At 40.4% G+C, this 13395-nt stretch overlaps 1 protein-coding gene across 1 annotated transcript in view; it reads right to left on the minus strand.

The window, feature by feature from the left end:
* Positions 1-13395, minus strand: part of LOC108785010 (serine/threonine-protein kinase D3-like) — an 85734-nt gene that overhangs the window by 22256 nt on the left and 50083 nt on the right. Inside the window, exons 9-13 of the mRNA XM_018553980.1 lie at positions 12025-12102; positions 9322-9586; positions 8253-8281; positions 6239-6311; positions 1230-1336 (exon numbers count right to left, since the gene is read on the minus strand). Of these exons, the coding sequence (XP_018409482.1) occupies positions 1230-1336; positions 6239-6311; positions 8253-8281; positions 9322-9586; positions 12025-12102 (552 nt within the window). The remainder of the gene's footprint in view (positions 1-1229; positions 1337-6238; positions 6312-8252; positions 8282-9321; positions 9587-12024; positions 12103-13395) is intronic.

Below are 13395 nucleotides of genomic sequence, written 5' to 3' on the forward strand. Positions count from 1 at the left end.
AAACGACCTCCTAAGAAGAACTTGAGATAGCCTCCTCCACAACCGGAACAATAGCCTGGTGCTCTCCCAAAGCGTTGCTTTGTGCCTTATCCGCTAACCTCCTCTTTGATTCTGCAGCAGCGGGTTCCCCCCACAACCTCGCCAGAGACACTGTCAGTTTGCTACACCACACCTTGTGAGCCTGTGGTACTTAGTTTTACTCATACATATTCTCTTAACTCTTTAAGGGAACACTTTTGCCAGCCAGGGCAGAACCTGCGAAACCTCTAGCTCTGGCACTTTAGGCCCCTTGGAGGTTTCTAGCACCTGATACTGCTTCTAGGAAATATTGCACACTTTTGTACTCACCCCTGCCACATTTAGATCAGCACTGTGTTTACACAACTCAAGGCATATGAATAGAGCCTTTTAAACATCATATTTTCAGGTTCACATTTCAACTTGTTATAATCACTGTAAAATCAAACCGTCATCCAAGTAGGTCGCCTGATACTTTAACACCAGCAGGGGCTGCAATTCAGACCCTTGTTCTTTGGGAAAAGCTTCCTGCACAGCAACCCTCTCCAGGACAATTAAAAAGTCTTAAGCATCATTAGTATTGCTACTGACAACAGCACGTGCCCCATGCTTCTGGACAGCCTTCTGCTCTTTCATGGTAATAGCTAGCTTGCCACTTTCTGTAGCTGGGGTCGCCACTGTCAAATAACGATTACACTAGTCCACGGCAGTCTCCTAAAGTTTGCGGATTCTGTTTAGGTACATGTTGGGCTCACTACAGAATTATCTCTCTCATTTTAGCAATGTCCTTCTTTTTTTAGGCACCCAGTATTACAAGTACCCCACTTACAAAGTCCACAGCAATTTGCATGGTTGCAGCAAACAGGCGCATGGCCACTTTAAGGGTTGTTTTCCCTTCACCCCTTTCGGGTAGAGAACGCGTGCTATACACAATGTTCTGTTTCAGTCAACTGGTCTTTAGAACAAAGCATACAGTTAATCAAAGAAGTATTTATTCTTTAGAAGGGATCAGCAGACTTCACCTTGTGCCTGCTCTGAGCACCAATTGTGAGGTTTCACTTTAAGGCTAGAGCTTTCAAGGACTCCATCCACTTGCCAATTTGCTTTAAAGGGCTTTTCTGCCCACTTTTATTCATCACATCAACACAACAGGAGTTGTTCAGTTGTTTTAAAGACATTGAAAAAAAAAAGTTAAAGTGATCTAGTATTACCTGTAATATGGCTACCTCATTTCTGAGTTGATTTTCTTGTCTACTGGGAAATCTGAGTTTGTCAATAATTTTTATTGCAACATCTCTCCCACTTTTCCGATGCTTTCCTTTAAAAAAAATAACACACATATATAAACATAAATATTTTTGTGTTTCAAGAATCAATCATGTCTACAGCATATGAGGAATATAGTACTATTATGCATCACCATCTTGCACGCCTAAACATATTTATTTTATATGGTAATTCTAATACAGCTGTTCTAGAAAAATCCAATATCTGATTGAGGGTGTGCGGTTAGGAGTGGCCGGTACAAACCATCTCGCTTGAAATTCATATCAAATATGTATTTGTTAAGGTGTATCTTTACCCCCTTTGGCTAAAAATCACATCAGCATGTAGGTCTGCATGCTGATATGAAATCATCTTACATTCATTAGTTAAACAAACATATTTTAATTTTACTTACAATTTCTTGTTTTCTACTTCCTGGCTCTTTGGCAAAATTGATGTAATGTGCCCAAGTGTTGCATTCTGGGAGGGTTACATCAGCAAAGCATTGCTGGGAAATCCCATCTGTAATCTCACAGGCTCTGAGGGAAAGGCATTTTCCTCCCCTGAGATTATGTGAATTGTCACATGTCCCAATCACATGTGCAAGAGTTCCAGGAAGTAAATGGAGATCTAGTAACCTGCCCTTAGTTAAAAAGCCACTGTTAGAAGAATGAAGAGAAAAAGAATAAATAGCCTGCAATTATCTATAAGTATCTGTTTGTAAATTGCCATTACTTAACAATTTTAAAGGTGTCTTTGTTGTTATTTTGAAGATATGGGTAAAGTTCCTCTTTAAGAGCAGTGTCAAGAAAGAAGGGGTAATTTAAGCGAAGATAAGGACAGATAGGCCCCTCTCAGCCTAAATCGATCCCCTCAACTCTCTTAGACCCTACCCTAACTGCACAGCCTTTTCAGTCACTCTCCTGTCCATCCCACACTGCTCAGACAAGGGGACAGAGAGGGGGATTTTACATTTTGCATAGCTAGGATTGCCAATTGATTTTCCCGGACAGGGTGGGTTTTGAGTTATGTATCTGTGTCCGGGTTTCAGGCCAGCTGAAACCCAGACACAAGACTATGTCAGGCAGACAGGGGCAACCATGGGGTCCTGGTGTTCCAACTTGAGTGCATGGAAGAGACACGGGACATGGAGGGATGCTGGGACTCAGGGAGCAAGGAAGTGCTTGAAGCACAGGGCGCAGATAAGTCTTGAAGGGCACAGGGGTTCTGCTTCAGGCAGATGTGTTGCTCGCTATCCCTCCTCCTCTCTCTCTCCTGGCTATCTTTCCTCTCTCTCCCCTGGCTGTCTCTCCTCACTTTCACTCCTGGCTGTCTTTCCTCAATCTTACTCCTGGCTGTCTCTCCTCAATCTCACTCCTGGCTGTCTATCCTCACTCTCTCTCCTGGCTGTCTATCCTCACTCTCTCTCTCCTGGCTGTCTATCCTCACTCTCTCACCTGGCTGTCTATCCTCACTCTCTCTCCTGTCTGTCTATCCTCGCTAATTCTCCTAGCTGTCTCTCCTCGCTAATTCTCCTGGCTGTCTCTCCTTGCTCTCTCCCCTGGCTGTCTCTACTCGCTCTCTATCCTGGGTGTCTCTCCTCACTCTCTCTCCTGACTTTCTCTCCTTGCTAATCCTCCTGGCTGTCTCTCCTCACCCTCCCCTAGCTGTCTCTACCTGCTCTCTCTCCTGGCCATCTCTACTCGCTCTCTCCTGGGTCTTTCTCCTGGCTGTCTCTCCTCACTCTCCTGTCTCTCCTCGGTAATCCTCCTGGGTGTCTCTCCTTGCTCTCTCCCCTGGCTGTCTCTCCTCACTGTCTCTCCTGCCTGTCTCTCCTTGCTCTTTCTCCTCTCTTTCTTGGCTGTCTCTCCTCACTCTCTCTCTCTCTCTCTTGGCTATCTCTACTCATGCGGCCACCATAGAAGAAGGGGCGGATAGAGCCTCTGATCAGCATGGCAATCGCAGCATCCAACAAAATGTTGCTGGCACAACAAGATGAGCACACATATTTGTTCAAGGTATGCATACGATCAGATATGCCATATGATTGTCCACATATGTTGCAGGGTGTTTACATATCATTGGCGGGAATGTGACGTTATCGTGATGTCAGAGGGGGGGATGTGATCTCTTTTGATTGGTTTATTGGCTGCCACTTTATGTATTTATGTCACTTTATACTGTTGGTGTTCATTTTCTGTTTGCCTGAAGAAGGGACCACTAGGTTCTGAAACATTGCTTTGAGATGTTACACTAACATAGTCAATAAAGAGATTGACTTGGCATCGCTTTGGAGTGAGAGTGACTTTCTACTTAATCTGTATATGATCTGCGGAGGCATTTGCTATCACTGCCGCACCCACCCTATTTTGGGGCGTTTCCGGTCAAGAGTGTGATGGGATGCACTTGGTCTTACACCATAGAAGAAGAATACATGCCCAGTGGCCCCCAGGTCATTTGAGACCCCTGCTGTAGTACATACATTAATTAATTAAAACTGAAGAATGACAGAGCAACATAGGGGTGTTATATGGGCAGAGAGATTAACCCAGTTACCCCTGCACACCCTCCTGAGTTTTACAGCACCCTCTGCTATTATCAATTCTATCTCTCACTTCATGCTGTTCCACTCGGTCACTTTCTGTTAATTGTAAATCTTCCCTTTACTTCACAGTGCCACTGTCACTCTTAGAGCTTGTTCACACCAGTTGCAGTGACTGATTCCCAAACGTACACACTATCCCTCTACCTCATCGCAATGCACATTTCTCTTAGCATATTCTTTTCACCTGGTTTCATGTTTTCTCCCTAATGCTGCTTTCTTTACGTAGTACTCCATCTCCCAGCTTTTTGCCACTAGTTCATCCCAAAGGCTATCTATCCCCACCTGCACAATACTTCACTACAACTCTGTCAGCTCATTTATCTCTTAGCCCATATAACACCCCTATGCAGCCCTGTCATTCTTCAATTCAAATGCATTAATTTATGCTCCACAGCTTTAATCTAGTCCTAATTTAAGGCTCCATAGGCTATATAGTTTTCTTTTAATATGGACCATTTCATTCATTGAAAGTTCATTGCTAATATTTCTATTTTACAATACAATTACTATGTATTGTATCTGGATATTTACTTTACCATAAGCTTACTTCCGGCAAGGAACACATTTTATTATTTATTACTATGTATTGTATCTGGATGCTTACTTTACCATAAGCTTAACTCCGGCAAGGAAAACTTTATTCATTAGAACCTATATTTATACTCTCATCGGTCTAGCTCTATCACACATTTGCCAGAATATGTGATTGTGATCATTCATAAATATGAGATATGAATCCTCAAACTAAAGCTGTTATTGTGAGATTTACCTTTACTATAGCCATACAACTGGCAGCTTCCGCTTACAAGGCACATAGTAGACAATAGGCTCAATTCAGAAAGCTTTAACACAAGAAAAGGATTTTTATTCTAGGCAGGTGAGTGTCATTTTCAAATCCAATTGGACTTGGATGATAATAACCGTCACTTTTTACCTAAAAAGTAGATCCATATCCTAGTTTGTTATCTTTATATAGTATACTAAAGATTCCTAGTTATATAAACACATTTTTATCAAACTTTACAGATGACCATAAACAGCCCAATCCATTCTCAAATTGAAGGCCAAATGTCATATTAAAAGGAGAACTATGAGATGAGTGATTTCCACTCACCTCATAGTTCTAGCCGACCTGTGACAATGAGACTGTCACAGGTCGGCTCAGTAGATCGGGAGGTGAGCAAACACATACCGGATTCACTCACCTCTCGATCCTGTCACGGCTCTCTGCCGTGACAGGGGGAGGGGCTGGATTCCCCTCTCCCCGCTCCGATCTGCCAGCGCTGACTGGCGGAACGGACAGGGGAGGGGGCGGGTACAGCTGGCTCTGCCTCTAGATAGGCAGATCCAGCTGTCACTCACGCAGCTGGGCGGATACCGTCATCTACGTCGGGATCCGCTCCGGCTGCGGCGTCTCAGTATACCGCGAGCTGTAGCTCGCGGTATACTGAGCTTAGGGTAACGGGAGGACGCTAGTTTGTGTCCTCCCGTTACCCTAAGGAGAACTATGGGGAAAAACACTGACCCCATAGTTCTCCTTTTAAGATGAGGCTGGGCATTCAGTACTAATTTAAGTGGTAATTGACAGGTGCCACAATAGTGCACATATTTTCCAACTTGTTGCAATGGAACCAATCAAAAGTGAAGGATGTAATTATCTGAAATGACTTGTAGTTCACAAGTGCACAAACTGTCCACTCTCTGGTGCTAGGATGAAACCTCCTTTGGCAACTCGGAGGAACTTCAAGCATGCAAAAATGAATAGTTTTTAAACAATAAAAACAATAGTACATCTATACACAGGTCTTCGTATTAAAAGCCCTTTCACTTGCTATGTGAAACGGAAGCTTGTCTGTTTTCCGTTGTCATGCTTATATAATAAAGTGAAAGTGCTTTTAATACAGATGTAATTGATCATGCATGCATGACAGTTGGCCAGGTCACAAGATATAAAATGACATGTCCCAAATAATGATAAGCAGGTGTTTCCCTGCCTGCCTTTCTTAGGGAAACAGCTGCCTTCGTCCACCCTGATCCTTATCATTTATTCTGTATACTCCTTTTCAAGCTATCAGGATAACAATCTATTTTCTGCTATTCTGATAAAACAGTGATAGTGATGTCCAAAAATGAAATTAAACGGAAAAATTAAATTAAATGAAATTATGAAATTAAACAGAAAGCATAACCACTAAGGTTATGTTATGTCTCCCCTAAAACACTAAGATGTAGAACACTGCATTCTTAAAATGAAAAGCATTGACATGGCTTTACAAAAAAAAACACAAGTCTTTATTCCTCAATTAAAGGAAATCTGCTATAAAAGAGGAAGGAAATGAAATGTCTTACCACCATGGACAATACCAAATTGCCCTGAACCAAGAACCTCATCTGGGAAGATCTGGTACATGTGACTGATATCCTGGGAGGAAAAAAAACAACAAAATCAATTACAGAAAAAGCAGTTGTTGCAAAGTCTACATGAAAAATTTCTAGGTATAGGACTCTAAGGTACATTATTTTACATACAGCTAGTAAAAAATAACTGTAAAAATGTGGCCTGCCCACATTTTTTGGAGTTTCCCACTCTACTCGGCATACTTCAGAGTGGAAGGTGGGGTCTTCCTCATAATGTGGGGTTATTTGTAGAATACCGGGTGGTAATCTAATGTTCGAAAGGAAGCATGTCTGCCTGGGACATATTATACATTTAAAATACATATTTTGTATTAGGGCTCCTTGACATGGGCATGCACGCCCATAAAGCGACCCAAACCCGGAAGAGGATTGCGTCCTAGTGCAGACGCCCAGACCCGCGCAGATGTGAGTGTGACCACGTGTAATTGAGTGCAGTTACATCCTCCAATAGGGGATAATAGGCTGCTACACTCAATTACACACAACACCTATCCTTCCGGAATTGGGTAATTTTATGGATGTGCACGGTGTACAGATGTGCACACCCATCTAAATAAGCCTTAAAAGTATGGTTATCATTTAAGTAGGGCTGCAGCTAACAATTATTTTCATCAACGATTAGTTAGCCAATTATTAGCTTCGATTAATCGGATATAAAATTTTAAATAAATACCGTCATTTATTTAAGATACACAAATGCAGCGTTACAGACAAAATTTACTTCAGAATAAAACGCTAATGGCTTTAAACACTGACCCAATACAAGCATGCTTATCAGTAAAGTCAGACTGCTTATTCTGCATATTTGTTTAAATTACTCACTCTGAAAATGTTAAAGCCATTGACTGAACATGGCAACCAACATTTTCAGAGGGAGAGTACAGCAGTGGCAAGTATTTTATAGGTTCTGTTTAAATCGGTAGTTCTTATAAGTTACTTTTTCACATTGTTTTTTGTTGTATGTTGAAGTAAACTCCCAGAGAAATCTAATTTCTAGAATTGCCTTATTGTTTGCTAATTTGTCATTTTGCTAATTTGTCATTCTGTAAAATTGACCTAACAGCTAAGAGGAAGGTGTTAAATGTATTAAACGTTCACTGCATAGCCAACCAATGGGCAAAGAAGGGCACACTACTAGCTATAGATTCAAATTGAAGGGTGACAGAACTACTAGACTGTCATGAATGACAGATATTAGACCTGTTTTCACAGTCCAATTCACTTGCAGAAGAAATACCAAGCCTTAGCAGCCTAGCAGTGATAGTGTTTTACCTGAGTGATCATTTCCACTACTAAACCACTGCAAAGGAGGGCTAATATGGAGTTTAATATTTCTCCATTGACCCCCTCCCCAAGTTAAGGAGACAATTTTTACAGTTCGTTTCTTTTCTGGCCATTACTATTATTTGTTTTATTTCACAGTTATTGCTGAAAATAATTTTATGGTCTAGAGAAGGATGGTGTTTTTCAAACGATCCACTTTGGGTGTCATATACTCTAGATATGTCACGTTCTTTATTCTTATATTGTTGTATCTACAGTAATTTTAAGCAGGGGTTCGCTGAGACCTGACAATGTTTCCAAGGGTCCCTCCATGGTGAAAAGGTTGACAAAGTCTTGTTTAGAGATTTAACTATACTGATAAATGTGATGGGACACAATCTTCAAGGAAAGATTTTTTTTCTGAAACTTTTTAATAGACTTCTGAAAGATCTAATTGATCCAACTGGAAGTAATATTTAGCAGAAATAAAGACAATAGACAATGACCTAAAAGTTTCTAAATTCACACTGAATTATCTAGCCCAATATAAATCAGAAGGTGGCATGTACCCAAGACACAAATGACTACAAATGTAAAAAAAGTTGTTATCATGCAGAGTTTTATTTAAAAACAAAATACAAAGCTAGTATATAAATGCTTTATGTAATATAAATTGACTTACCAAATTTTGATGTGGTTCAAGATATGCTCCTATGGAAAATAAAGTAGATAAAGATGGACATATTGACAATTGATAAATGGAAAATTTTAATTACCTATTCCCTCCCCAGTTAGCTATATAATATTTCTAATGCTACATATTTATCTGTTCCTGGCGAAAACTCAGCTACAAGAGTGAGTTTTTGATTCTTTAAGGCCCCTTTCACACGGGAGGTTAGATTGGGTCTGCATATCAGTTTTTCAGGCGAACTGGATCGGATGCCTAATGCTAGTCTATGGGCAGCTGGGTCTAAACGGATGTGTGTCCTTTTAAACTCGGTTATCCCCGACTCTGGCCAGGTCCCAAAAAACAAACAGAGCAATGATCCATTTTGCCTGACCTGATCGTGCTAGATCGGGGGTAATCTGATGTAAACGGACACATGTCCATTTACATCCGACTTCCCGTAGAACAGCATGGGTTCCAAAAGTTTTAGTTCTCTCCTCCATCACAAGAGGAAGAAACTGGACGGACATGGATGTCACAGCGGATCCCCTCCTGATCAGCTGTGTGAAAGGGGCCTAAGTTTGTCGGCACACTGAGTGCTGAATTTATTTATTTTTGCAACCAGGTTGACAAATATTATAGAATAAAGAGGATAAACTTGTATTTACAGTGCTAATAAAATTCATGATGTAACAGATCTTAGGTTCTTTTAACCATGTATCCTTCTAGTACGGCCGGTTTTATCATCATATAACATGACTGTCAATTCACTGCATATGCTTTTTAGCAGAATATAATAGCTGTTTTAGATTTATGAAATGGCATTATTTGTCAGATATTCATTGAACTTTATCTATTTAATCTATTTAATCTCTACCCACCAAGTCAAAATGTGTAATCTCTTACCTAGCACCCGATTATTTATGTCACAGGTTCAATCAGAAAAATAACAAAGATTTTTGTGGTAGCATCACTGATAAATATTTGTTTCTGTTTTTAACCTTTTAGCAACTGGCTGTAAAAGTGGGATGCACAAGTCTAATACAAAACAAATTGAATTGGTTATGATTACAGAACATCTCACCTGGAATATTTGACTGAGTTGACTCCTTTGGAGTGCTGCTTTCATCCATGCCTGGCATCAGGGCTTGTCGGATCATTCTGTACCAGATGTCTCCAGAATCTGCTCTATTATGTCCACCCTGTGGAGTGGAACGTCGCTCTCCCACATAATAGACCAAAGTATCCGTTAGTAGCTCAAAGCAGTGAGGGATCTCGCTATCTTTTGGGAGCCCATTGCCCTTACTACCAAATGTCTCAATGTGCAGGATATCAGACAGGGGTATTTCCTACAATATGATTGGGAGAAATGTCAATTGCCAATGATAAAATATGATACAGTCAGATATGAAAAACAAATGATTGGGTATTGCAGAGACATAAAGACTCTTAATTGTCCAATGGAAGTAGTATACTTTAATGTTAAAGTGAAGTTGCTAACAGTAGCATAAGAGTAACAATCATAGATAGCACATACTGTTCAGGAGATGTAATGATTTAATATAGGATGTAATTAGTGTAATGATAATTAAGTCTGATGAACCCCAAACTAAGTGGGGAGAATGGGGTGTGATAAACCCCAAACTGAGTGGAGGAAAATGGGCAACACAGTGCCACCCTCATTTGTCCAAGATTCAAAAGTCAGCAAAAAAAAAAGCTACTGCCAGATCCCCGGATATTTGATCCAAGATCATGAATAGTATAGCTTGGTGTGCAGATTTATAAAACAGTGTACCAGTAGCAACTAGGGATAAGCTCAGGTTCAGTCTGATCCTGAGCTCCTCCGAACGCAGAAGGAAGCTCCTTGCACTACTGCCCAATAAGCTGGGGCCCAGGAATTCCCCGCCCACAGCTGCACGTAAGCAAAGGGTGAAATGCTGTGACATCAATGACCTTATATGACCACATGGCTATATTTGGTCAATGATTTCAGCATAGACATCCTGCTCCTTTGTTTATGTACAGCTGTGAGGCTGGGAATGCCCTGGGCCACAGCTGATTGGGTGGGTGGCTCCATAGCATTTCCAGTTTTGGAGGAGCTCAGGCTTGAACCAGGTTCTAGCTGAACCTAAGCTCATCCCTAGTAGCTACAATAGGCTCGTGCACCTGGAGCAGGTGCCCTGGATCTCCTGCAGCATACCCAAGTTTCAAGCCTGCAACTGTCATTAACATTGCTTTTAGTTAGTAAAAATATGTTCTGGTTCCCAGTACCTTTATTCTTATTTTTAAAGTCCATATCAAGGAGTGGCACTGTAATTTAAAGTGGCAAGGTCCTCGCTGTTACACAACATATCAAGTACTCTTCCTCCAGTGCACACCGACAAAGGGAGAAAATCATACTTTACCTTGCCATGCTTGGACCAACCTTATGCACCCTACGATAGATGTATCGAATTTATAATCTAGAAGATGTATGTTTGTAGATACTATACTTAACCTTCAAAGTTTATAAGTCATAGACTGAATGAATTTAGGCAAACATCTTTCTTACACACAAAAGAATAAAACACGTACAGAGCATTCCATTAAAAACCCAGTTAGTTTGTTAGATCCGCTTACACAGTTATGTTTGTTAGCTTTGGATCAGCCATGTTTTATTTCTTTAATTTTTTTTTTTTTTTTAAATAAAAAAGCACTCCAGCCACCAAACTAAAAAACATAGGAGACTGAGTTTTTTTAATATGAGTTATTTTATGTTTTATTTCAATTGTAAAGAAATTGCATGCGTTACGATAGACACTTTTAACAGTTTATTAAGGCAATATCCTTGTTCTTGATTTTCTAACATCAAACCAAAGTTGTAAGTTGTGTGAACAGGAATTTGCAAACTCACTTGAGACCTTCTTGCTATGCATACACTAGTTTATATAGTTGATGTGCCAAGCCAACATTGTGTGGGAGAGGTGTGACTAATTAGTTTGCTCATAACTAGCAATTAGGTTAAATGACAGTGTAACTTTCACATATGTGGGCTAGTTCACACCAAGTGCAGAGCAGATGCAGAGCAGAGCAGTTACAGAACGCATCAAAACTGCATCCAATGTATTCCATTGGTATTTTGGGCTCTAGTTCACACCAGAGCGTTCAGTTCCAGACCATGTGGAAAAACTGCAGCATGTCTTATTTTTTCTGCTCTGGAACGCACCAAAGCGCATGCAAACGCCCAGGAACGCACTGAAAGCCCATTTTAGGCTAAAGAAAAAAAACTTTTTTACAAAATGGCCTGAAACGCCGGCAAAAACACACTGCACTGCATGTGCAGAAACTCATGCAGATCTGGTCTGCATTTGGTGTGAACAAGCCCTGAAGCAGGTAAATGCAGATATGAAGCAGGCAAATGTAAAGATGTGCTCATCACTCCTCGTGTTATTATGTAATAGTCTATTATATAGATGTGCTGACAAGATTTTTTTATGGTGTAACAGTCAGGTATGACAATGAAATGTTTAGGCATGGTAATATAATGGCTGTATATTGTAATCTTGTGTATAAACATACAGTAATCGGGTATGGTGTACTCATGTGTGGAAATGTAATGGTTTGGTATGGTGTTTATATATATGAACATGCATGACCTGGCATAGTGTAGTCAAGTGTGGAAATGTAATGGTTTGGTATGGTGTCATGAAATATAAACATGTAATGATCTGGCAGAGATGTAATGGTGCTGTAAGTGATCCACTATAAATGCAACAATACTACTTTACATATAATAACATTTTCAAACCTTGTAATACTTGCCACCAGCCTCATTATGGAATAATGTGATACATTTACTGTCCAGTTGCCAGCAATGCTTTTTCCTCTGTAAAAGAAAAATACTGATGACAACATCCAATCAACATCCAGACTAGTATCCAATCCCAGATTCCCCCTCCCCCACACAATTGTATCTTGTCTAATTTAGCAGGTAGACAGTGCACATATCAAAGTACATATTCAGCCACAATGTTTTTGTTAGTTTTGGATAGGGTTGTGAAGGGTTTGAACGCTCAAATTTGTATTGCTGTCTCAGGCCCCATTAAGGAATTTTTCTTCACTTAATGTCATGTGACAATGTGGTCACTCAGAGAGAAAGTAAGGAAAAATATCCAGTAGAATCACAGACAGCAATTAAAAGCCTTCCTTTACTCTACAAAAATGAGTGAACTTTTTAAGAAGTATGTGTCCCTCTGGGATTTCCCCTCATTTCCTGTCCTGTGACAATGAACAAAGAGAAAAAATCCCCAAGAAGGCCACAGACAGCTGTAAAAAGTGACCGGTATTCTAACCCTTCTCAACTGTACCCAAAATTAAAAATGAAAGTTTTACCTGTAGATGCTCTTTAACACAGAACCCACAAATAATGGCTGTGATTGGACAAAACTGGGAACACCAGTGGGCAAATCTCCCCATTGCATTATTAGACCATTATAATACACTAGTGAATCATTCCATCATTCCACCCTTTCAAGGCGTATTTAGGACCTCAGAACGTGACTAGAGAGGAGGTTATATGAATGATGTGAGCATCTTCCAACAGACACAATTATAACTGCATTCAGTTATTTTTATAAGCAACAAAAACAATTGAATGAATACACAACAAATTATATAAGCGAATGGCATGATTAACCCCTTAATGGACAGTGACGTCCATAGTACGTCATTGGCATCGGGCCCATTTAAATAGAAAGCCGCTGGGACTCTGTTTAAGCACTAAAGCCAACTGTCGGCTTTACAGTAGAAGCATCCAACTGTCGGCTTTACAGTAGAAGCATCCAACTGTCGGCTTTACAACAGTCTATTAAATAGAATAAATGTAAAAATAATGTAAAAAATGTAAAGGACCCCGCGAGCACGCGCGTCTTCACGTAAACACACGTCATGTGCGCCTATGTATGCAAATGCTGATCGCCATATACATGTTGGGTATTGCCGCATACGTCGGAGTGAGTGCAATAATTCTTGGCCCAATATTTACACGTATCTCTAAACTGATGACCAGTAGGGGCTTTTAAAGCATCGTCAATGGACTTTTTGGGGTACTGAATTTTGTCGCAGTTTCATGGACGCACACAATTTTTATTGTGGGTATGTTGGGTATCTATTTACTCAT

This window comes from Nanorana parkeri, unplaced genomic scaffold (assembly GCF_000935625.1).
Source record: "Nanorana parkeri isolate BGI_ZX_2015 unplaced genomic scaffold, ASM93562v1 scaffold136, whole genome shotgun sequence".
Lineage (NCBI taxonomy): Eukaryota > Metazoa > Chordata > Amphibia > Anura > Dicroglossidae > Nanorana > Nanorana parkeri.